Source organism: Onychostruthus taczanowskii, unplaced genomic scaffold (genome assembly GCF_017590055.1).
Source record: "Onychostruthus taczanowskii isolate IOZ18803 unplaced genomic scaffold, ASM1759005v1 scaffold39, whole genome shotgun sequence".
Taxonomy (NCBI): domain Eukaryota; kingdom Metazoa; phylum Chordata; class Aves; order Passeriformes; family Passeridae; genus Onychostruthus; species Onychostruthus taczanowskii.
In genome coordinates, this window is record NW_024501348.1 from 4,897,536 (window position 1) to 4,921,669 (window position 24,134).

The window sequence follows — 24,134 nt, forward strand, 5'->3', positions numbered from 1 at the left end:
TGGGCAGATAGTTTTTGGGATGAGAAATCTCATTGCATGGTTCCTCATTGCAGCTCTTCTCTACTGGTTAAAAGTGTAGTAGCAAGGGGTTCTGCCCACAATAATTTCCTCTTGACCACCTGCTCTGGGGATGCAGCATGTAATGCCGGCCTGGAATTGGATAGCCTGCTTCAGGTTGGAAGGAGAGACTGCTCTCACTTTTTGTGGGTTAGTCATACATGAGAGAGAATGTGATACAGTGTGAACTGAATTAAGGTTAATTAGATTCTAAAGGAGTCCGGAGTGCAGTCTGTCTCTAAAAAGCAGTTCCATCAAATATTTGGAATAATTTTAGATTTTTTATTATATTTTAATTTTTCTAGTTCTTTTTTTGCAGCTTGAAGAATTTTGGCAGTATTCTCATTTCCAAATGTTTCTAATTTGAACCAGGTGTGTAGCCTTCAAGCTTGTGTTTTCAAGTGCTTTCAGAATAATTTCGTACACACTCAAATCAAAAGAAATCCAAGTTTTCCTCACAAGTATGAATTTTTCTGTCTTGGATTGTGATGATAGTTTGTCTCACTTTGCAAATTCTTAATGTTTTGCAGCGTTGTTTTGGTCTATTCAGCTGCTGTGCGTGGTTTAGAAGAATAACAAAACCTGTGCCTGGACATTGCTCCCTGCATTTGTTTGTTGTTATAGTTGAACGCTGAACTGTCTCAACCATGCATCCATCAATATTTTATAATTTGGACTGCATCCTGCACAAAAATAAAGCAATGACCTCAGTATAATTTTGTTTCCAGTTTCTAATCCATTTTGTGTTATGATTGTTTCTTCAGTGTTTTCTTTCTTTCTGAATTAGGACATGATATCAGTTGGTCATCTTTACATTGTGTATAAGCTACAGATTGTATAAAGGAGAATTTAATCCTGTTGTTCTGGTAATGAATTTATCTTTTTGTCTACAATCTCATTTTTTGCTATGTGAGGGACAGTTGTAAGTCAAATCTGTGGAAAGCTGCTCAGCTACTCTTTATCAGCATGGTGAAAAAAAATGTCTCACTGGATCAAGGTGCTGCTGTCTTTTGATCTCACTTTTTAAATTCTTCTCAGGTTCTTGACTCAATTATGGGATGAGAATTTTTTTTTTTGTTTTCTAAAAGCAAGAAATAGACCAATGCACGAGGAGAAATCAATTAGTGCCTGAATGTGCTCTTTGCAAGTCCTGAACTCTTGCAGTAACACAATGGACTGTTTGCTTTCTTATTGGAATGGCTTGTTCTACCCCCAGAAAGTGGCCTCAGCTGTCAGGTTGTGCTGTCTTTTAAGGCTTTATAATTGTTAGTGTGGTTTATGTATCAAATCCTTGCTCCTTCTGTTCTGATTGGGCCTGGTAGTTCTGACCTGCTACTGATTCAGTCGTCACTTGTCTGCACAGTTCCTCCTCCTGACAATTGGGGTCAGCTGTGTGGCAGTCCCCAAAAAGCTTTTCTCAGCAGCAAAGACTGACTAGCTTGCAGTGTTGCAGTGCATGCTAGAAAATAATTTCTCTTTTTTTTTATTTTTTTTTTATTTTTATTTTTTTTTTGTTTTTTAATTCAGCTGCTCCTTATATTGCTACCTGCTGCATTTGGTTTTACACTTGCAATCGTTTTCCAATTCAAAGCTGCCCACGCGTAGTAAAACCAGTCATTGTGCAAAATGCTTGCAAAATAGGTAAGCTTTAAGTGAAATGACTCATCATTTGTATTTAAAACTGAAGGATAATACTTTACAGACAAGGAAATGGCTTATCATTAGCTGTCATTTTTTGAGGTGTCCCATCTGCTTCATTGGTGTGTGTGAGGTGTGAGCAATTGAGCCTGAATAATATTTTTGTTGTTGATAGAATGGAAGAGGGTGCACGTGTCCTGCTTGCCTGGTGCTTCATGAAAGTGCAGTGGATGATGTGGCCAATTTTTTTCTGTCCAGCAGAATCACACTGACACAGTCTGGAATGCTGATAGGGTTCAGTGGAAAACAGTATGGACTGCATGCCTTGAAATCCAGTTAGTGGCAGTCAATGGCTTATTACTTCTTGAGCACTTCTATTTTTTCACACAGTAGCTCTGTTTTAACTTCTTTACAGCACCTTGGTGGAAAGGAGCATCATACTTAACTTCCTCTGCCATGCCATGTGTTTAACTAATTTACAAGTAGGGGCTGTTTTCTGTGTCCACACATTTTTTATTTGGGCTATATAGGTAACCTGAGTCCTAGTAGAATGTGTCTTGCCTTCTGATATCTTGACCGGTGATAAGAGGACTCCCGTGAAAAGTGCATTTTCAGTTAGTTGTCGGTCTCTGTGCATGCTGTCTCTGTGTCTTTGCCTGGTGGGATTGTCTGCAGTGTTCTGTGGAAGCAGTACCATAAAGCTTGCTCTTACAGTGTGGCTGTGGAAGAGAAACACTGGCAAGTCTGTAAAATGGTTCAGCTAGTGCTCAGTTACTACAGCATGGGATGAGTCTGAAGGAGACTTTGTCTTCCACTTTTGAGTGGGAAGGGTCATCAGGTCTTGCACCTTTTTTTACTTTCCTTGCTTATTTAATAACCATGAGAAGATGAATTTCAGAAGAACCATGTTTTGCTCATGCAGCAGTAAGGATCAGATCTCTGTTGGAAACAATTCTTCTAGTGCCTTCAGAGGCCTCTATAGGACTACAGAGGAAGAGAGAGCCAAGAAGTTATGTTAGCATCTGATGAACTGAATTTGGAGTGGCACATTCATGGAAAGCTTGAGAGACACGCTCTCAGTTCAGAAGTAGTAGTCATAAATGAAGAAAGCTATTTCAAGAGGAGTTCATTGTATCACTTTGAATGCCTCTTCTGTGCTTGAAGGCTTTGCAAGTGCACTTTCCACTCCAAACAGAAGATGCTCTGCTGCTGTTGCTCCTGATGGGGAGGCACAGAGGAAAAGTGGAGGAAGAAGGAAAAGGGGCTCCTTTAATAGACAGATGGATTTTTTGCAATCTTTCTGTAAGGCACTTCTAAAGAGTGTATTTTGAGCCTTGAAAAAGGTTTATTTTGTTAGAAACTCTGCATGAAGAAAAATAGTGTCACAATACCTGTGAGACTGAGATTTCTGTGGAGTAAATTGATGGCTCGTGTAGTGGCAGTGCTATGGAAGGCATCAGGGAAATTGATTTAAGCAGTCTGATATACTGCTTTTAAGGCCAATGGCCTGTGCTTGCTGACTGGAGCTGGATGAGGTCGTCTTTCCATTGTCTGAAGACTGACTTCCATAGAAGGGTCTCTAGGATTTCTTAATCTCTTCTAGACTGGGAATTGAAGCATCTGTTGTCATTTCCCTCACCCTTCCACTCCGCTTATAAATGGAAATATGAGATAAGGGGGGCAGGGATGACACAGGACAACATGATAAAACATTTAGCTTACCCATCCGTCATTAATACATGATGGTATTACAGTTTCGAGATCTATTACTGCTGTAGCACATAAGGTTAGGAGAAAAGACACTGATGACTTTGTGTGGTCCATAACACAGACATCTAATGTTATCCCAAGCTGCAAAACATCTCTTTAGAGAGGGGGAAAGAAAATCACTGAAGTGGGACAGCTGGAAAAGAGAAAGTATCTTATCCAATCTTAGGAGATGATACTCTTACTAGTGAAGACAGAAAAAGAATTTTCATGAGCTGCTCAGGTCTGAAGGGTTGAGAAGAACTAAAAGGGCCATGTGTGTGTTTTTATTGAGTATGCTTTTATAATCATGAGAGGAGCAGAGGCATGTAGTGACCAAAGATAGTATAAATTTAGTAAGTGTTGAATTCTTGCAGTGCATACTGTGTGAATGAGTGCAGCAGCAGATCTTGTAAGAAGAGTAGCACTTATGAACAACACTTGTATATCAGCTGTTCCATTCAGCTTTCCTTTCTAACAGACTTCACATTTTTCTTTGTATACAGTGGCTTTGAAAAACGTTTCCTTCAGCAGAACATGGCTGAGCAGCCTCACATAGCTGAATACACATGTATTCTCTCCTACTCCTCTCATCAGCATTGATGCTGTTGGGGATAAACTGATCTCTAAAACCCTCATTCAAACTGAGGGATAGGTTGCAGTGGGAGAAGGTGGTGTGGGAGATATCTTGTGGCTATACTGAAGGAAGAAGAATCTTAAGAAAACTTCATCCGTCTGTCTCCTTCCTTGTTAAGGATGGCTTCCATAGGAATGGCTATTTATGACTCTTCTTTTGCTTCCTTTGGGAGTGGTGAGCATACAGGAATGACTGTCCCACCTTGAAGGTGGAGGTTTGGGTGAAAAAGGATGGAGATGTGTGTAAGGGGGAATATGTAACTGTGTTTGTGGGACACTCCATGTTACATCAGAAAAGAATGGGGACTGATCTGAAAATTTAGGGATGGGCTGTTTAAGGTAAGATTACATTTTTTTGTAGCATTTGCCTGACAGTGGCCATGGCACTGTGCTTCATCTTACTGATAGTACCTGTGGCAGATGTTTCTTGTAGATATTTGATGAAACAATCACTTTGATGTTACTTGCCCGAAGTACTGATTACGGTGCAAAATGGTTGATCTAGCAACAGGATCACAACTTACACATTTTTATGTATTGTCATGTATGAATTATGTCCTATGAATCTTGGAAGGTGTTTGTGATGTTAGCTCTTCTAACAGGATTTGTAGTAAACTGTTTATTTTGTAACATGGTTGTCTTTGTTCTGCACAGGTGCTTGAGTTGGTGCTGGAAAACTTTATTTATCCATGGTACAGGTACGAGCTTTACCTAAAAGTTACTATTTTTAATACCACAAATATTTGTCAACCTGTTACAGAAGTTGACACCTGAAAATAAACATTTCTGTTTCCTTAGTGAAAGATAAAGCATACTTTTGAGTGCTAGGAATCATTGTTTTATTGTCTCTTAGCAGAGCAGAACAGATCTTTTAATAGTTTAGTTATAATAGAGGTGGTTCTGAAATTCGGATTTCATCCTAAAAACACTTTTTGATTGTCTGGTTTTTTATGTTAATTTTGTGATAACTCTTACTTGGAACTAAATACAGATTGATGAAAATCTGTGTGAAAATTCAACCCGTCACTACCTCTGAAATTTACTTCCAGATTAGAAGCATGGTGATTTATCACATTGCTTAAAAAAACAAAACAAAAAACAAAACAAAAAAACCCAAAACTTTGCATGGTTTTAAAGAAAAGCTATTTTGAATACTTATGGCCAACTTCTTAGAGATCATCTCATAATTTTCCAACTTTGAAGACTGTTGGTGATTGTGTTGTGCTGAATAGAATAGTACTGTCTAAATAACTATTAAATAGTGAATAAAGAAAAGAATATGGCTGATTATTTTTTCTGTGTGGTTGTCTTTGTGGTTTTTTTTTTTTTTGTTTTCTTCCTTGTACTTTTATATATTAGTTAATGGTTTGCAGTACTTTGTAAGAAGATATTTAAATATTTCTAACTGATAATGCTGGCATTAATGTATTAAAGCAACATCTTGCCTTAATTCTGAATTTGACTTTTTCATTGAATGGAAAGTTCAATTTGTCCTAAAAAAAGTATGCTTTCTTTTATTTTTACTCTGTGTCGTTTGGATTTTTTGCTGTCTCTGGGACCCAAAATTTATTGTTCAGACTTCTTTGCTTCTTGGGTTTTGATTGTGGCCAATACCTGCACGTCTCACCTCTAACTTTGTGCGTTGAATATGCTGAAGTGTAAAACTTCACTGCTGATGCAAACAGCAGAGGGAGCTTTAGTACCATGTGTTGTCAATGCAAGTTGGAAAACTCGAGGTTTAAACTTTCAAATACAGAAAACTAGAGCATGTTCTGTTGGGTTGTTGATAAAGTAACAAATGTAAGGTAACCATCTCCTATATTGCATGATTGGAAGAGTTTTTTCTTGGCTGGTAGAAAGTCTCTTTAGTGTCTTTGTTATGGACTGACAAGAATACTTGGCTTCCATCAGTTACTTACGTCTCTGGCACCCAAGGCAGTGGAAGTCTGGAGTACATCATCTGGTGGGGATAATAATTCAGTATATGTATAACGTACAGTTAGAAATGCAGTGTAAAGTACACTTTGTATGAAGCCAACCAGCCTGCATTCTGCTCCATCTTGCCCTCTGCTGAGTGTGTAGGTGTTCCTGCCCTAAGTTCTGTATGGCTGCACCTCCGGATTTTGAACTAGTTCCGTAAATTCACACCATGCTGATGAAATCTTAACAATCTGAAGGTTGTTAGATTTCAGGTTCAAATGAACCTGAAATACTGGGAATTCAGTGGTCTACAGTGAGTGCTGTGATGTCCAAGCAATTCTACAGGAAACAGCTTGGTCCTGAAAAGCCTACTGGTTTCAGTTTAACAGTAGTAATGTCAGATCTGACCCTATTTAGTTCAGACATTCAGGTGTTTCCAGCAGGGGTTGTGCAGGGAGACCTGGTCTGTGTCTGTGTGCCATAGTTAGAGAGCTGGCTTGTAGAGCATGTCAGCTCTGACTTTTCCTACCTGCACTGTTGGCAAAACTCACATCGCCTGTGAGAGAGGATTCATGCATCCAGGGCATGTTTGTTTTCTGAGCCAATAAACCTAGCTCAGGTTAATTCTTCCCAGAGCCTTTGCATCCACGCTCTCCTTATTTAGCAGCATTGCTGGGTGAGCACTAGCAGGCAATTAGTACTTGACAGATAGGCTGCTGAAACAGTTGGCTGTGTTCCTTTGCACAGAAAAGTTTGGGCATAATTCCTTATGCTAGCTGCTCTGCCTTTCATGTGAATGGATTTTGTGCAGAAGCTACCTCTTTTTTTATTATTATTATTTATTTTTTAAAAGACTTGTTTTTTGTTTTATGTGCTGTGCCAACTGATGCTGTCCTGGACATTAGTGTTACCAGGATGTATCTCAGTCAGAAGCCAGGGAAGTGTTGTGTTTACGGGGTATGTTGCAAGATAAAATCATGGATTTTGTGCTTAGGAATAAAAGTGCTATAAGCAGATAAAAGCTGGTTTATGTTTGTTTCATTAATAAACTGTGCAAGAATTTCTAATTTTTTATTAGCAGGTTAAAATTTAAGCAGGTCCTAAATTTGGACCACTTCAGGAGAATGAGTGTTAGTGCTTAAAATCCAGTGAACTCTACTGAAATAGCTCATTATACCTGTGTGCATTTTTGTTTTTTATTTTTCAAAGTCTTATGCTCGTTATATTAAGATTCTTTTTTCAACTGTATGAGAAGATTATAACATAGTTGTAAGTCATCCCAAGTTTGTAGAGCTACAAAACACGAGTCTAAGTCTATTTTGCTGTACAGCAAAACTATAGTATCTTGCTTATACTGACCTTATTTTAAATAGAGTTTAAATTTTGAATTATTAAATATTTTTAGTCACTGATGGTACTGCAACTCCAGTTCTCTCAGATTAGGACAGAATTCAGTAATTGCCACATTTTTTGTGATGCATTACTATGAAGACATTTTTCTTTGATGGTGACTAAACACAGTGTTTTCACATGTGGAGCTGCTTCTATTTCAAATGAAAGTTCTTTTTAAATGCAAGTAATGCAAGAGAAATTCAGAATTTTTGTTGAGTTACGAACCATAGCTTTACATTTTTATTAGCTTGTGACTTATTTTCTACATCTTTTTGAAAGGAGTTAGCCAAGTTTTGTAAGAATAATTGACACACAGAGGAAAAATATCACTTTGTTATTAGTATATGATTTTCATTTATCAGTGGATCCCGTAAGGCTTTGCGTGCGATAGCAGTTGGGTGTATCTCTCTTGAGACATTAGACTCTGTAACTGTTTACAGTTAATACTCCTAAAGTTCTGGGAAAACACAGCCAGCTTTTAAAATGTTTCCAAGAGGGTTATTTGGACTTTCCCCTGAGTCACTGGAGATTTGACATTTTACAGGTTCATGATGTTTTTTTTGCCAGTCTTCAGTCTGCTGGTGATTAAAAGAATGTCTTTGCAAATCTGTTGTGAGAATATGTGGCATAAAGTCGTGTCCAAGTTGAGCTAGGTTATCCAACTGTCAATAAAATAACAACTTCTTGGTCCAAATTACTTCATGTATCTTCTTGTCTGTCAAATGCTAGTAATACCATAATAGAGTTTGTTTGCTAACCCCTTGGCAATGCTAATCCCTTTGACAATGTGGGTATTATCTAACCATATTCCTTAGAAAATGTCAGCTGCTGATGTTAAACCAAACCTTCCCCTACAGTGTTCTTATCTGCATGTGATTAGCTGTTGGAGGATGGTTGTGTTTCTCGTGCCAGGCTGCTCTTTGAGGTGTTTTCTTTTCTCATGCAATTAGTTACATACTTTGCCTCTCAGGTCATTGGTTTCTCTAGTATGTATACCTGATTGCTCATCATCAACATGCCTTTGAATGTTCTATAACCCAGGCTAAAAGTGCTTTAAAAGTTGGATGCTGAATAATGTAAAATGTTTTATGCTTCATTTTAAAAATTATTTTTAAATGTCTTATTCTTGCTCATATTGTTCTTTTATAACACAAGTAATATTTCTACTTACTACAATAATTTATCACCAAAAAGTGTGATGGTTCTTGCATATGATCATTAATTAAAACTGAATGCAACTTCCTTTGTTTTGTCATTATTCAGCTGTTATACTTCAGTTTTACCAATACGTCATGCTCCAAAGTTCATATTAATAACTGATAGATTTTTGGTTTTTGCTTGTATTTTGTGGAATGCTGGCATCATGATCTTTTTCCTCTCAGTTTAGATGCAGTTTCTTAATCTAAGACTTAGTGTATTTCCTGTTTTTCTTCAGTTTTCCAAAAAAGTCATGGAGTTAGGTATTTTTCTTCCTGAATCACATTTAATTATTTTTACCGAGAGTTTTCACTGAACATATTTTACTGCAGTGGATGGAAACTGGCAAGCCAGGTTAAAAGTTTGGTTGATATTTTGATGCAGTGATTTGGAAATCTATTTAAATTCTTCTTTGCTTCCAAGCAGAAGCCACTTTAAATAATTTCAATTTCCTTTATACCATTGAGTTAGCATGTGTTTCTATACGTAGAAACTAGGTTAGATTTTACTCAGTCAAAATTGTGCAGCTAGTATATGAGAGCAGGAATTGGTATATCATTGCAATTTCCTGATGTTTTTCTTAAGCTGTTGTGTGCACAGACATTGTGGGAATGCTGTGTATTTTCCTCAGACAGAAGACTGCTGACTCTCTGGTAACTTTGATTTCAGTTCATTCCAGCTGAAGTATCACTGTTGAATATTCTTATTCTTACGCTTTTAATATTGCCAGTTGTATTGTGGTTGGATTAATAGAAATGTATTTTATTCTGTTTTCTCCTATGCCGTGCTTTGAAACACTGCAGAAATATCACTGATGATGAGTCCTCAGTGGATGAACTGAGAGGGACACTACGCTTTTTTGCATCTGTCTTAGTTCGGAGAATTCACAAGGTAAGGTGACTTAAAGGTATTAGTCTTGGTTTCCCATCAGAATTAATTGATATCCATCTCTTGTGAGTTTTGAATTTATTTTTTTTAAATTGTGATTCCAAAGTCAGCCTTACAGTGTAGGCTGTTTCTAACCATCTAAGTTACTTCTTTGTGATATCTACCCCATCTTTCTGGAGCTACCCCTAGTTCTGGAGCTTATCCCCTTCGTAAACCATCTCTGAAGGTTCATCACTGGAAGTGTTCAGCATCGTGTTGGTTATGGCTTTGAGCAACTGTTCCAGTGAAAGATGTCCCTACCGTGGCAGGGGATTGGAATAAGTGATCTGTGAAGGTCTCTTGTGACTCAAATCTTTCCCCAGTTCTGGCAAATGGATATATTTATTACACCAGTACAAGGCATTATTAAATCCTTGTGATCTTTTAGCTGTCTTTTGGTGACTTAATCCAAGTGGAAACCATTTTGAGAATTACTGAAAAAGACTTCCTAGGAAATGGTGAGCTGTGTTGTAGCTTCTGCTTGCTTGTCTTCTTAAAATGCAAACAAGGCCCTTACATTGACTATAGACTGTCATTAGATGACCAGGTTACTGTAAGAATTAAAGCAGATATGGTTCTTACATTAATGCAGTTCTTCAGGAGCATTTTGAGTGCTAAAGATTAGAAGTTTCTATTTGCTGTGTTTAATGTATTAGCACATAATTTTTATTTTGTGTGTTTAATCTATTAGCATATACTTTTTTGAATGTGCTCTCTTTTTAACAGCACAGCTATTTCCTGGTAAAGTGCTTCAAGTCTGTTTCACAGGAACTGCTTCTAACTATTTGGCTGTTCTAAGCAGAAAGGGTTGCTAATTCAATTTCCAGAATTAGTCAGTGCTGGCCTCTCTGTTGGAGCCACTGCCATAAATATGTGTCTTTTTCCTCTCTCCTTACTAAGAGAAATATTTTCTGAGCTACAAGTTGTACATGTACCCTGTCATGACTTATTAACAGCATGATGCTCTCCTTCTTACATATCAAATCCAGATGACTTTCTTGTTTACTCTAAGTCAGGCATGTTGCTTTTTAAAATGAATATGGGGGAAGATTAGGAAATCCATGTAGCACAGACATTGTATGGAGATGTGAAAGTGGAGTAAAACTTCAAAGTGAAAATCTAGACCAAGGTCTTAACATTTAATTTGGAGTGGTAATACTTGCTGGTGTTAGTTGCATTGTTCATGGATCCATTGCTGACTCAGAAAGTGACCATGTCTCCTGTATTGATCATGTAATAAGGCATTGATTGGGATATCTCCAGTGAGTTACAGCATCTTGAAGTAGAGTGTTAATTTACCATCTCTGCCTTTGACAGTGAGGATTTAAATGTAGTATCTTCAGTTCTCTGGGTAGGCAGTATGTGCCACAAACACTCAAGACATGTGCACTGTCAGGGGACCTACAAAATAAAGTTCATCACAGAAATGCATATGTTGAGGAGAAATTCATCATCATCAGATGAAAAATAAAATAGCTGTATAGCTTTGCCAAGCAGCTGTACTCTATTTTGGTTTTATCATTAAATGCTTGAAATCAATAGTTGTAGCTAATAGAGATGAAATGTTGAATGAAGTTAGAAACACTACAGTCAACTCTTAAATGTATCATTTAAATCAAATCTGGATTTTCCTTGCTGTGGCCATTTCTGGATTCGTTATGGATTTTGAAGGGAAAGGGAAGGGCTATACCACACCTTTGTATGGTGTGGTATAGGTAACCCTGCATCTGATTGAAGTTTTTGACAAAAGTTCCCAGTGTCTGCTGCAGTGTTGATAACAATTTCCTTGGCTGTGCTCTTTGAGTTAGCTCTGCAGGAAAAAACACTGCCCTGTTTTGGCATATAAGTTTCCTTATATGCCACAGGAAACTGTTAATTTCTTAAATGCCATAGGAAACTCTTAATTTCTAGGAATTGCTGTTGGAATGTGAGGCACAAAATACAGGGTTTTCCATTGATAAGCACAAGCTTGTCCTTTTTTGCTTGTAAGCAGGAGCTGACCTTACTTTTAGGCAGCTCCAGTCAATTGTGCTGGCTCGTCGGGGCTGGCCAGGTCAGGTCATAGCTGTGCACCTCAAATATTATAGGGGAGTGTGCAGAAATATGTAATATTCTCATTGTACAATTGAATACAAAACACCAACTTTTCTCTCAGCTCTGGTGGCCTTTGCTATTGCATTGTCTCTTTACTTATCTGGCAAGATGCTGTATTGAGCAGGGATTCTTCCATTAGGAAGGAAACTTGTTTGGAATTCTTAGATTTTGAACATTTACAGGTGTATGTTTTTGCACATCTGAGGTGTCTCTCATTTAAAATAAAGAGTATGCAAAGTGTAGATCATCTTCCAGATGAGTTTCTGTGAAAACTGCTGCAGGTGTAAAGAATTCCTTGAAACTCTACAGGCTGGGAACTGACTGGCTTCAGGGAGAAGCTCTGCTTGCTGCAAAGGCTGTGCGCTGAATATGAGCCATCAGTGGCAGCTTAAAACACCACCACCATCCTGGGCTGTAGTGACGGGAGCAGAGAAAATCAAAGAAGTGATTATCTGCCTTCACTGGATGCTCTTTGGATGGCATCTAGGATACTAATCCAGTTTTGGGCTCTTCTTTACAAGAAAGTGGAGCAGGTTCAACCAAAGGGCCACCAAGATGATTGGGGCTGGAGGAGGTGACTGTTCAACTCAGGAGGTTTTCAGCAGCAGTTTGGATACAGCCCTGAGCACCATGATCAGAGCCTGTTTGGAGCAGGGCTAAGACAAGCCAAAGTCATTTGTGCCCGAGTTGTTCTCCTTCCACTTTTGTAGCCACCAGAGAAAAAAGAAATGCAGGATGCTAATACAATCTTTGATTAAATCATACATGTTTTTTGTTTGGCTTATGATCACATGGTTTTGGTTTTGGCACTAATGGTCTTTTGACTCTGTAATTCAAATTCTGTTTTGGATCTGCCATCACATGAGGGGTGACATTTTTTCTGCCTGTGCGTAGGAAGGTTTCTCTTTGGTTTTAGTCCTTGTGGACACAACTGCAGAGTGTTAAGGCTGGTGTTAGAAGCAAAGCGTAGCTAACTTGATCCTTTCACTGGTGGTCAAATAGTCCCATAGAAATGGGCTTCATATACTATGACTCAAAAGTCACACTGTCTTGCTGTATTTATTGCAATGAAAAAAATCATAATGGGAATGAGTTGGCAATAAATGCCTTAACTGTGTTGTTTATGGCATTTAGTTCTACATGTTTTTATATACCCTGGCAGAAGAATGAGGACACTGTCAGCTCACCTAGAGAATTTTGGATTATTTCTTAACAGTTCATTTTATGGTTCAAACCAGAATATATAAACAAATTACTATGTTTGATGGTTGTCTGTAGTAAATTTTGGGGGGGGAAAAATAGAACCATTTTGGTTTTATTTTGAAATTATTCTTTAGGTGGACATTCCAACGGTTGTAACAAAGAAGATGCTCAAGGCAGCAATGAAACACATTGAAGTAATAGCCAAGGCCAGGCAAAAAGGTAATGTCAAGACCTAATATGTTGTCTGTTTCAAAGGCCAAGTATGAATCTTCTTTTATGCATGTTTGAGATTATTTTGCTTTGTCTTTTTGTCCTTATGGCCTCTCTTTTTAAAAAATGAGGTCCTTTTGCATTTTTCTTCTGGTGGTTGAGAAGGAAAATAGGGAGAAAGTTACAGTATGTATTTGTATTCTCTGTTTTGATTTTTATTGCCACCCAATAAAAACACTAAGTCTGTACAGGGGTGAACAGGAATATGGGTTTTGTCTATTTAGAGCAATCACGATAATTTAGGAATGCTTCTTGAATTTTTTCCTTTATATTCCAGATGAGCTTTTATCGATGAAAGGATTTATACATCTGTACACTGTACCTCATAGCTCTTATAGATAGAATGATTTTAAATCTGCATTAGTGAAGTTGTAATATGTTGAAAAGCCATGGAGAGACTTTTGAGCAGAAGCATATTTGTTATCCAAGATAAGAGTATCTTCACAAGCCTCATGTAAAAATTATATTTAAACTGTACATAGAAGAAATATTTGGAAACACTTGCTGTTGTTATTATTTTTTTTTCACTGGCTGTGTTCCACAGTGCTGTATCTACTAAATGTGGTTTCATTCAACTTTTAAGTGTAGATGTTTACTTTAACTGGAGTCGTGAACTTTTCTTCTTTCCCTCCAAATGTCTGTTTGATATCCATAAATACATGTCATTGGTCCTGTGAGTAGTGTTAATGATTAAGATGAGTAATGAGACATAGTGTAATCACCTTGGATGTCTTTCATGGCACAACAGCAATTTCAAGATAGTAGATAATCTTGCAGTGCTGTTTACGCCAAATTTCGTGATTCCTTTGATTTCTACCAAGGAGTTGGAAATACTTTTCCTTAGCAGTAAAGAACTGTACTTGGAAAATTTGAAAAAGCTTTGAAAATATAGCCATTTTTTTCTCAGTGTTTTAAAGGAAAAGACTTGTTTCCTAAGGACAGATCCATGAAGTAGCAGCTGGAAATGACTTTTAGTAGCACTTTCTAGTAAACATTGCTAAAGCAGCCACCACAATACATAATTCAGAGGCAACTTTCAGACCCTGCTTTGGTTGCTAGTTGAGCCTAGCCTTTTCTCCTTATTTTCTAAATCCTTTTCAAGTGGATTGCTTTTAGTGGGCATTTCCTTTTCTCCTACTCTTGTTACCCTTACCTCTCCTAGTAATTCCTATTTGCACAGGCACCTCCATAATTCATTACCTGTCCTCACTAGAGGCTGCATTCCTTCTCTCTGCTTTTAGTGACACCAGCTAGGCAGATTTACCAGGTGATATATATTCCTGCATCCCCTCTGTCAGCTGATATCACTCAGGGGTTTTGGCTGTGAAGACCAAGCCAGCAGGCTTCTCTCATATTCTGGGTATAAGCTTTAACTTTGTGGGTAGCTGAGGAATATATTACATATCTCGCTGTGCCTGGTGGTGGTGTTGGCATGAGGCTGTGCCACATTGCTAGTTCAGCTAGGTGTGATTTATAGCAGCTCACTTCTTGCCTTTGAAGTGATCTGAAGAAATGTAACATTGTTGCTTCTAATTAATACCTGTAGTTTTTAATCTGATAAAGAGGTATTCTTTCAATTCCACCATAATTTAAGAGGCAGTACTCTAGCAGATCCTCCTGCAGGTTTTGGCTTGATTCACCCTGTGTTTAAAATGTATGTTCCTTCACATTTGTTTTTAAGTTTTCTAAGCAGGAAACAGATACTACAAGATTGAGTAAAAGTTTATGTTGATTTCAAATTGTGTCATAGGCTAAAAAAATGGAGATCATGAAGAAGGTCAGGAAAAAGTCAATTAGAGGCAGACTTTGCACGATGCAGTTTTTTTAAGAATCCAGATGCAGTTTTTTTATATTTAGTTGATATATATAAAAAATTGAATATATAAATAAAAGTTTATCGTATTTTATATATATTTATATATAATGATAAATGAGAAAGCATTCTGGATACCATGTAAACTGCAGTTGTTTGGTGAAGGAATTCGTATTTCAGTGTGAGGTTTTATTTTTACTTAGCATGGCTTCAAAGTCTAAGCCAAGGTTCTTTTGTAAAGTTTCAACATTTAATCCCTTTGGCAGTTATATGTGTACTAAAAACACTAACTTTTTAGCTCAGACAAAAACCAGTTGTCTTTTGTTAGCCAGTAATAAAAAGTTGAAGCAACTCTGTAATGCTGTTTTTACTTTCAGTAAAAAATGCAGAATTTTTGCAGCAAGCTGCTTTAGAAGAATATGGACCAGAACTGCATGTTGCTTTGAGAAGCCGAAGAGATGAACTTCACTACTTAAGAAAACTTACTGAACTTCTTTTTCCTTATATTTTGCCCCCAAAGTCAACAGAGTGCAGGTATATAAATTAATTAGAATTGTGTTTTTTAAAGTTTCCATACTATGAAGTACAATTATTTTGGAAAGTGAAAGATTGAACTTCACTGTCATCTTCCTTCTTACCCATTTTTTATGATTTTTTTGGATTTGTCTTTAAAATGGCATGCTTATGGTATTATTAAATCCTAAAATATTCCCCAGTATATGACAGAATTGGAAACTTCACCTAGAAATTTATGTAATTTAATATTGCTTTGCATTTTTATTTTCTCTCTTCTATTTTCTTTTCAGATCCCTGGCCCTTCTCATTAGAGAGATTCTCCCTGGTTCAGTTTTCCTTCCCTCAATGGATTTCTTAGCTGACCCTGTAAGACTTTGGAGCACACGAATAATCTTAATTTACTCAAAATTACTGTTTACCTACTGAGCATGTTGTGGTAAAGCAAATGATGTGTAATGACTTACTTGCTGTGCATTTTGACTAGATAAAAGAAATAGAACATAAAAGAAAAAGAAGTCTTGTGGCCAATTCTTTTGTTTGTTCATATGAATTAACTCACTGAACTGACTGAAATAACAGTACTGGTACGATTCCTTAAGAATGTGTTTTTCAGGATTACAGCTCCTGTCAAATGGGAGGATGCTGTGCTAGTGTAAACATCTACAAGTTGCTATTGTTACATTTAAAAAAGGACTTGATTACTTGAACTCCAGCTCTATGGATCTTTATAGCAGTCTAAGTAACCAGCTTTTTTTGCGGCTGTATCAAAATGAATTTTTTCCCTCAATTCTGCAAATCAAGGAACATTTATTTATAAAGCTGCAACACTGCCATCCTCATTTTCAAATATGCATGTGTTTTTTAGGCAGAATGGCAGTGCTTATGCAGGCATCACCTGGCTGCAAACAGAAAGTACTGTAGTGTGGAAGTGTTACTAGTTCATTAGATCTGCACTTAGGCATCCTTCCAAGTATTTTTACCTTTTCTTCCATGTGTAAAGAATATTTCTGTGAAGGTCTCTTCAGAAAGTCCCTGACTTGTAAAAACTTGAGACCATTGAAGTTCAGTTCTCAAATGTGTATTATCAGGCTTTGCTTTTTTAAAAGTATTAATATACTCATGTTTAAATTTGGGTATAACATAGTATTGAAATTATTTTAATCTGTTTTGTTGATTTTCTTTAATAAATCAACAAAATAGATTAAATCAGTTTTCTTTAATAATATTTCTTTAATAATATAATAATTTATTTGTTGTTTTGTGTTTCTTGCAGGATACTGTCAACCATTTACTACTGATCTTCATTGATGATAGTCCAGTGAGTACTGGCAAAGTTAAAACAGTGGTATTTTGATCACCCATGAAAGAAGCTTTCTTACCCAGTTGTCATTTTTTTCTGCAGCCTGAGATAGCAACTGAGCCTACTTCTTCATTGGTTCCATTCCTTCAGAAATTTGCCGAGCCAAGAAATAAAAAACCATCTGTAAGCAAAGGCAACATTTACTTCCTTTCCTGTTTTGAATAAGTATTTTACTTTACCTGCTGATTTTGTTCTACAGCTCTTTGCGTTATTTATGTACTGACTGAAAGTTTGAAAGTTGGCTGACTGCATTTTTAACCTACTCAGGTACTGAAACTGGAGCTAAAGGAGATCAGAGATCAACAGGACCTTTTATTTAGGTTTATGAACTTCCTGAAACAGGAAGGGGCTGTCCATGTGCTGCAGTTCTGCCTGGCTGTGGGTAAGATTACAGACGTGTGCTGATGTTACTTGATGATATGGAAATCATTCTAACGGAACACTGCAATTTGCATTTGGGTAATTTAGGAAGAAAAAATCATTCATATGCTTAGAACAACCTCATGAATTTATCCTTTCTGTGATAAGGAATAATTTCTTCTAATTGCAATATATTTTTAGTAATAACTTTATGAACAGATTTGAATTATAGTTAATAAGAAGGCAGCTGCCTTATTACCTTGGATTTTGACATGTCTTATGTTTCTTTTAATTTTGAAGTTTTGCAAATTACCTACTGCAAAATGAGTTGATGCTGTAGGGTTCTTCAAGATGTTGTTTGCCAAGTTGATCAAGAATTGCTTTTTTCTTTCCTTTGTTTCTCAGAGGAATTCAATGACCGAATTTTGAGACCAGAACTATCAGATACTGAAAAAATGTCTCTTCATGACGAAGTACAGAAAATTTATAAAACCTACTGTTTGGATGAAAGCATCGACAAGATTAGATTTGACCCTTTCATTGTGGAAGAGATTCAAAGAAGTAAGTTGGAATTCGAAAGGAATAATGTACATTGGAATTTAAACAACATTTTCTAATAAAGTGAAAAGAAATTTTGCTGAATACCATCAGACATTTTTTTGCCAGTTTTAAAAATTATTCCCATGTTATATTTTGCTTAATCCTTTTTTTGTCAATTTATTTCTATTTTTTATTTATAAAACTTAGAGTAGCTTGCAAAATAGTCACAAACTCTGACCAGGAGAAAACATGAACTATGAGCTATTTATATGCCTGTATGTATATCTCTCTGTATTAATACTTAAGGTTTTTTTAATAGTTGCTGAAGGTCCATATAAGGATGTTGTGAAACTCCAAACTATGCGGTGTCTTTTTGAAGCTTATGAGCACGTCCTTTCTCTGCTTGAGAATGTTTTTACTCCCATGTTCTGTCACAGTGATGAGGTAAGCATGAAAGATTGGAAGAGTAGTCTTAAAAGTGAGATGGTATTTTTTTAGGATACTCTATTTACAATAGTCACATGTATGTGGAACTGAAAAATATGGCTTTCATTTTCAGTTGACATTCTAGAGCTGGACCAGTCTCACTAGGAAAATAAAATTTATTCTAGTCCAACACATCATCACAGAATAAAAGGAAAACTTCATGTTTTTGATGTAACAATTTGTGTATATCACAGCTATTACAAAATCCTCTCCACCCCATCTTTATGATTGCAAATTTGATGCAAAAGTCATCTGCCTGATAGATGTAGGACTCAATCTCCTTATTTACTTTTAAGAATATAATGGTATTTAAAGATACAAAAGGTGCATTTAGGTTTTTTCAGCATTATGCATTCCTGCAGCTAAAAGTCTGGTGTTTGTTTTCAAGAAGATCTCTCAATACAATTTAAAAAGTATTTAAGATTGTTGTGTGGTTGGGTTGTAAATGCCACCTTAAGAATTCCCCGCATTGAGTTGACTTTATCTGCCTAAGGCCTTCTAGTAAGGCACACTTTAATCACAGGGGTGAGTCTGAATTCATGTTCCTTTCAGAAGTTATGTGTGTAAGTCAGGTTGTGTGTTAAGCTTCTTGCATTCATTTGAGACCAGATGTATTGATTTGTCCTAGGAGTGGGTACTTGCCTTACTTGGCATTTCTCAAAAACGGTTTTGATGGTCATCTCTCACATGATAGCTATAATGCTTCAAATGCTTGATTTGTTAACAAGGAGGAGACGTGGATTTTGGTGCTTAATTTAATTTTTATTTCTGCTTTGTGGTTTTAATCTCATGATTATGTGAGGTTAAGTAAGTAGTCCTAGTCTAATGTATTGATTATTGTATGGTCTGCCCTTTTCCACATTAAAATTCTAACTGCTAGATTATGGTCAGTTTGGCTTTTCCTTCAGTTCTCATTTCCTAAATTTTGCAATGTTGTTGCACAGTAGCCTTTACCTCAGTTAATCCAGTGTTTCCTTTGATACCTTATTTGTCTGCTACAGTACTTCAGACACCTATTAAGAGGAGCAGAGTCACCAACCCGCAACTCAAAGTTTAACAGGTAGGCATGATAGAACTTTTAAGTGGTTTTCTTTGGTTTTTAATTAAAAACATCAAAATATTAAAGTGTAAGAATATAGCTATTGCCTGATATTAATTTCACTAGATTTTTAGCTCTATTTTTTTGTTTTTAAATGGACAAATTATATACTAAAGTAGTGTTATACAAGGCATCTCTTCTATTGAAGTATTTTACATTCAAGAATTCAGAATGTGATTTAGACCTGAACATCTGAGAAGAGGGAAGGAAAAAAAAAAAGCAGTGAGAAAAAGATTATGTGAAAATAAAATGGTGATTTAATTGATTGTGTATATGTAATACTATTTTAGTGGTGCCAAGCTGTGTCGTCTTGGATTTCAGATGTTATAGGCACAGTGTACCCTATGCCAAACCAACCTGGTTATTTGATGGGAATCTTCTCTTACTGTGACAAGGAGGGTTTGCCATTTCTCCTAGATGAAATGTGTTTTCTGTTCCTCAACTCCATTGCAGAAATGCAGCATCAGAAGCCTTGCTTCTGGGCTTGGGCCAGAACTTACAGTCCAGACCTCCTTCAGGCTCCTTACAGCCTGTGGAGGAGAAGAGCCTCTCCTGTGGTGGGGAAGGGTGATCTTCCAGTGTGGGCTAGAGCTGGGTTGATAAACCTTGAGGTCTCAAAATTTCTTGTGTTTCACTTTATGCTGGATGGCTCTGGCAGGTGTGGAGTAGCCCAACTGAATTTCTTTTATGGCCTGGCCAAAAGAATGGGAACATCAGTGAGACAATCTTTAATATGGATAGGCTTTCTTTCTTGATATGAAGTAAGTTCCATGGTACTGTGGAAAATGCTAATGCTTGTCCTCTTCTAGAGGAGTAACACTGATTAATTTAGCCTTTTCTGCTTTCATTAGAGTTACACCTGACAGTAAACTCCTGTTTCACAGCCTACTATGACATTTGTATTACTGGCACCTACCTTTGTTCCCTGCTCCTGTTCTTCAAAAATGGGATGATTGTTCTCTATTATGTCTCCATAGGTGACATCTTTTATGTAGTCTTTGTAGTTTTTGTAGGTCCAGGACTGGAGCTTTGGTGTAGTGCTGTCTCATAGTGGTGCTGGCAAGCTTCTAGAAGTGTCTTAACAAGAGGCATGGGATGAAGGCAGCTAGCCCAAACTGGATTCCTTTCCTGCATATTACTCTATGTAGGATGACCTTAAAGACACTTCAGCTTCTGTTGAAGATGGCTCCGGGGTTTCACCTAGACCTTTAAATCTGCCTTCTGCTTTCTTCCCCCAAATTGTTCATGTCAGGGGTTGGAAGTATTCTGTCATACTCATCTTAAATCTAGTTAAAATATGAGAACATGTAGGTCACCTCTTCGGTGCTTTACTTTTAGAAACAGAAAGGGGGAAGTTACAGGCCATTACTGTCTGGAGTTTTTGAAATGCATCTCTGGCTGCAAAATGAACGAATTTTGTTTGGCAGCTGTTGCCGCATATTCTCAAACAGCATCCATAGCTTTTACTGAAAATGTATCTGCTTTACATTTTAGAACAATTTGAATGCTCTTAATGTATATGCTGATTTCCAGTGCAAGATACTGTGTGTTCCAGAATTGGTGCCTCAGTGATTATTTCCATGAAACAGAGATCCTGTCTTGCAAGTATTTTGCCTGTTGCTTTGGAATTTCCCTCTGCAGAATTGTGTACAGTCACTTCCAAGAGGGTGGGGAAAAATCAGGGTTTCTTACAAAATTATTCCAGATGTTATTCCATATATTTTGTCCTGCCTTCTCTTTCTTATTCTGGCATTACTTCCAATTGGAAGTAATTACATGCAGAGATGAGTTTTGTTTCCCATATTTTTGTTGTGCTTTGCTATGGGTACTGTGTATGTATTGCTTAGGTACTGCTGGCTAAAAAATCAGATCAAGAAGTAGGTATGAAATCCCAGTGGAACGTGCATGAGGGTAATGTGTTGAAATATTTCCCTTATTGCAAGACAAGAAAATCACAATTTCTAGAAAATATAGGCAGAAAGATAGGAAGAAGTGATATCTGTGTAATTTTTAGTTTGGATCACTTCTTTGAACTGTACAGAACAATCACAGCTTTTTGCAGGCAGGACAAATAATGTGCTCTGAAAACTGCAGAGACAATTAGTGAGCAGTGCCAAGGGTTTCTGGAGTGTAAAGAAGTCACATTGATAACTATGGTTGTCATAATTTCTATCTCTGTAACTGATGTTTTTTACCTAATATTTAATGTGTGTGGCCTACGGTAATTGATGCTTCGAGTTCTAGTTCTGTCAACTTAATTTGGGTAGTGTGGGAGAGACAATGAGAATTCTCTCTCCCTCTCTCACCTTTAAGTATTTATAATACATTACTACATTACTTAAATGTAGTCTGTGTTGGAAGTCTCAACAAAGAAAGAAAAGCTGTTATGTAGTATGAATTCCCAGATTTCTGAATTTCTGTATATCGGTCTTGATTTTCTGCATATGAGAACGAGAACCACTAATAGACACATCCTGGTCTCTCATATTAAAATAGCAGTGAAATTAAATAATTTTTTTAAATTAAAGGACCATTTAGAAAAGATACTAACAATTTCTGGGAGTGGTTAGGAGAAAAACCCTTGGATTAAGTCTGTGAGAAGTTCTGTGCTATGTAATAGTCATCATAATTTCTAATCTGCTAGGTTATATTTCCACTTTCACAGTTTACACGGCCAAAGGCAGTGTAAGGTGTCTTACAATCAGATCCTTCTGTAAAACAAACTCTCAAATTTTAATGGTTTTATCTCATGTTAGTTTGTCCAGAATTCAGTAGCTCCAATGAATTAAAATCCTGTGTGTGGTGACAGTGTTTATAGTTAATTCATTTAAACATCTTGACTGGAATTACCAGGTTGATGTCTGAGGCATTGGTTCTATGTACCAGGTTAGGTAGAATGTCAAAAATGTGTTGCAGTTCTTAAAATATGTGAAATACAAATTTTAAAAATTTAATAGTGGGTCTTATTATACCTAATACATGTATTATACTGTATTATATATGTATATACTATTCTAATACAGAGGAGGAGAGAGCATGTATTATTACACGGAGTGAGGCCACAGCTTTTTCATTGTATTGTCAAATTAATTTGATTCCTACATGACTTCTGAATATAGGTAATAGGAAAAATTAGCTGGCTATTTGGCACTACAGATAATGCTAAGAATGAAAGTTGTGGTTGCTTGTCCTGTAAGTTTCAATAACTGATGGTTCAAGTTCAAAGGCTAGGCTTGTGATGATGAGATTAGTAGATACTCTTCACTTTCTTGGGATTCAAGGTCAGGAATTCCTAATTGTACTGCCTCTTTTCTTAACCCATGATGATGGTCAAAGCTTGTTCAGTTTTGCTGGGATAGGTCAGTCATGTGTGGTTTGGTTAGGGTTCTTTTGTTGTTTTGCTTTATTTTGATTTCCTGCTGGGCTCTGAGGTAATTGATTTGCCTGTTGTTGCAGAAGTAGCCTGAGTTTGGATGACTTACGGTAAGTCTATCTAACACTCAATAAATGTTGTGTGTTAGTTATGCTGCATCTCTCATGACTTCATCATACAGCCTTTATAATTGTAATTAACTGCTCATTCTATTTGTAAAAGACATGAATGTCTTCTCTGGTCTGAGGTGCATTTCTCCTCACAAAAAGCTTTACTCCCCATGTTCTTTTCACAAGTGTTTAGAAATTGCCTAATTACTAATTTCACATGTTTGCATTACATTAATATTGTTTGCTGTACATTAACACTTCACTGTTAACAGTCTGTCTGTCATCATTTGTTTTGAAATGTATTTCCAGAGCTTGAAACGTTTTTCTTTTTTTTTTTTACTTGTGACTGGTAGCTGCTGCAAAATTTCCTTTACTCCATGTCACATTGTTATCCACTAATGTGCTTGTTTTTTCTTGCAAGCTGTGTCTGGAGTGATCATTGTCTAACATCACTTGCAAATATAACCATTTTATGATTTTTAAGCACTCAAACCCAACAGTTGCCCAAATCAGTTATTTCTGCAGCTTCTCTTGTGACTGTTACAGGTCTGATGACAACATATGCTATTTTTTTATAATTTGCTGTAGGTAGTATGTGACCACTCATTAATGCCTTAGTAGCTGTCCAGTGGTTTGTTTTCTCATTATTCATGCCTCTTTAATTACATGGTATCCAAACTCAGAAAACAATCTTTTCCTCATGGACTTTCCCTTAGAATTTAACAGAGGATAAGTATGACATAGTTTGCTCATATTAGTCTTGAGGGGAAATTTTTCAACTTAATTTTTCAGGTTAAGAATCAAGGTAATTAGATACTTTTATTTTGAGCTGTAACTTGCTTGATTGTTAAGCAATAAGGAGTTCTTGAGTTATAAATGCAGCTCATTGATTTTCAAGTGCAGCAGTATGTGTTCAGCGTTTCTCCTGACAGTGTGTAGGGAGTTTAGTCAGCCAGAGGAAATGGTACTATGACTTCATGTGCATGTTAATATCTGCCTTGTCTGATCTGTACAACTGGTCTGGTCCTTCTTGACCCAGAGAGACTCACAGCATCATTCTTCAGCTGCACAGCCCTGGCTCATCCCCTGCCAAGGTCTGTTCAGTGCACTGAATGAGGCAGGCATCCTATGGGGAAATGATTTTGCAACCATCCATGACTGACGAATGCCACAGTGCACAGTGGACTTCTTCAGTCTGCAATTCCTTGTTATAGAGTAAACAATAATTGTAATTTTTTTAGTGTTAGGTATGTGTTACTTTTGGAATGTTTGGAAAAAGAAAAGTGTTCCAAGCTCTTGTTGTCACATTATTCTTCAGGAATGTTGGAGCCTGTAGACTCTGCACAGAGGGCCCTCTTGAGAAAGCAACTATAGAATGATGGTCTAATAATGCTATT

The 24,134-nt window shown here is 36.8% G+C and overlaps 1 protein-coding gene across 6 annotated transcripts in view; it reads left to right on the plus strand.

Moving 5' to 3' along the window:
• Window positions 1-24,134, plus strand: part of SNX14 (sorting nexin 14) — a 45,171-nt gene that overhangs the window by 3,378 nt on the left and 17,659 nt on the right. For 2 of the 6 annotated variants that reach the window (XM_041412283.1, XM_041412284.1), the window contains exons 5-16: window positions 4,732-4,775; window positions 9,390-9,477; window positions 12,945-13,029; window positions 15,271-15,427; window positions 15,700-15,775; window positions 16,683-16,727; window positions 16,812-16,892; window positions 17,037-17,151; window positions 17,535-17,690; window positions 17,989-18,113; window positions 19,157-19,215; window positions 22,711-22,737. In XM_041412283.1, the coding sequence (XP_041268217.1) occupies window positions 4,732-4,775; window positions 9,390-9,477; window positions 12,945-13,029; window positions 15,271-15,427; window positions 15,700-15,775; window positions 16,683-16,727; window positions 16,812-16,892; window positions 17,037-17,151; window positions 17,535-17,690; window positions 17,989-18,113; window positions 19,157-19,215; window positions 22,711-22,737 (1,058 nt within the window). The remainder of the gene's footprint in view (window positions 1-4,731; window positions 4,776-9,389; window positions 9,478-12,944; window positions 13,030-15,270; window positions 15,428-15,699; window positions 15,776-16,682; window positions 16,728-16,811; window positions 16,893-17,036; window positions 17,152-17,534; window positions 17,691-17,988; window positions 18,114-19,156; window positions 19,216-22,710; window positions 22,738-24,134) is intronic. The other 4 variants (XM_041412286.1, XM_041412287.1, XM_041412285.1 and 1 more) reach the window with 3 other exon arrangements.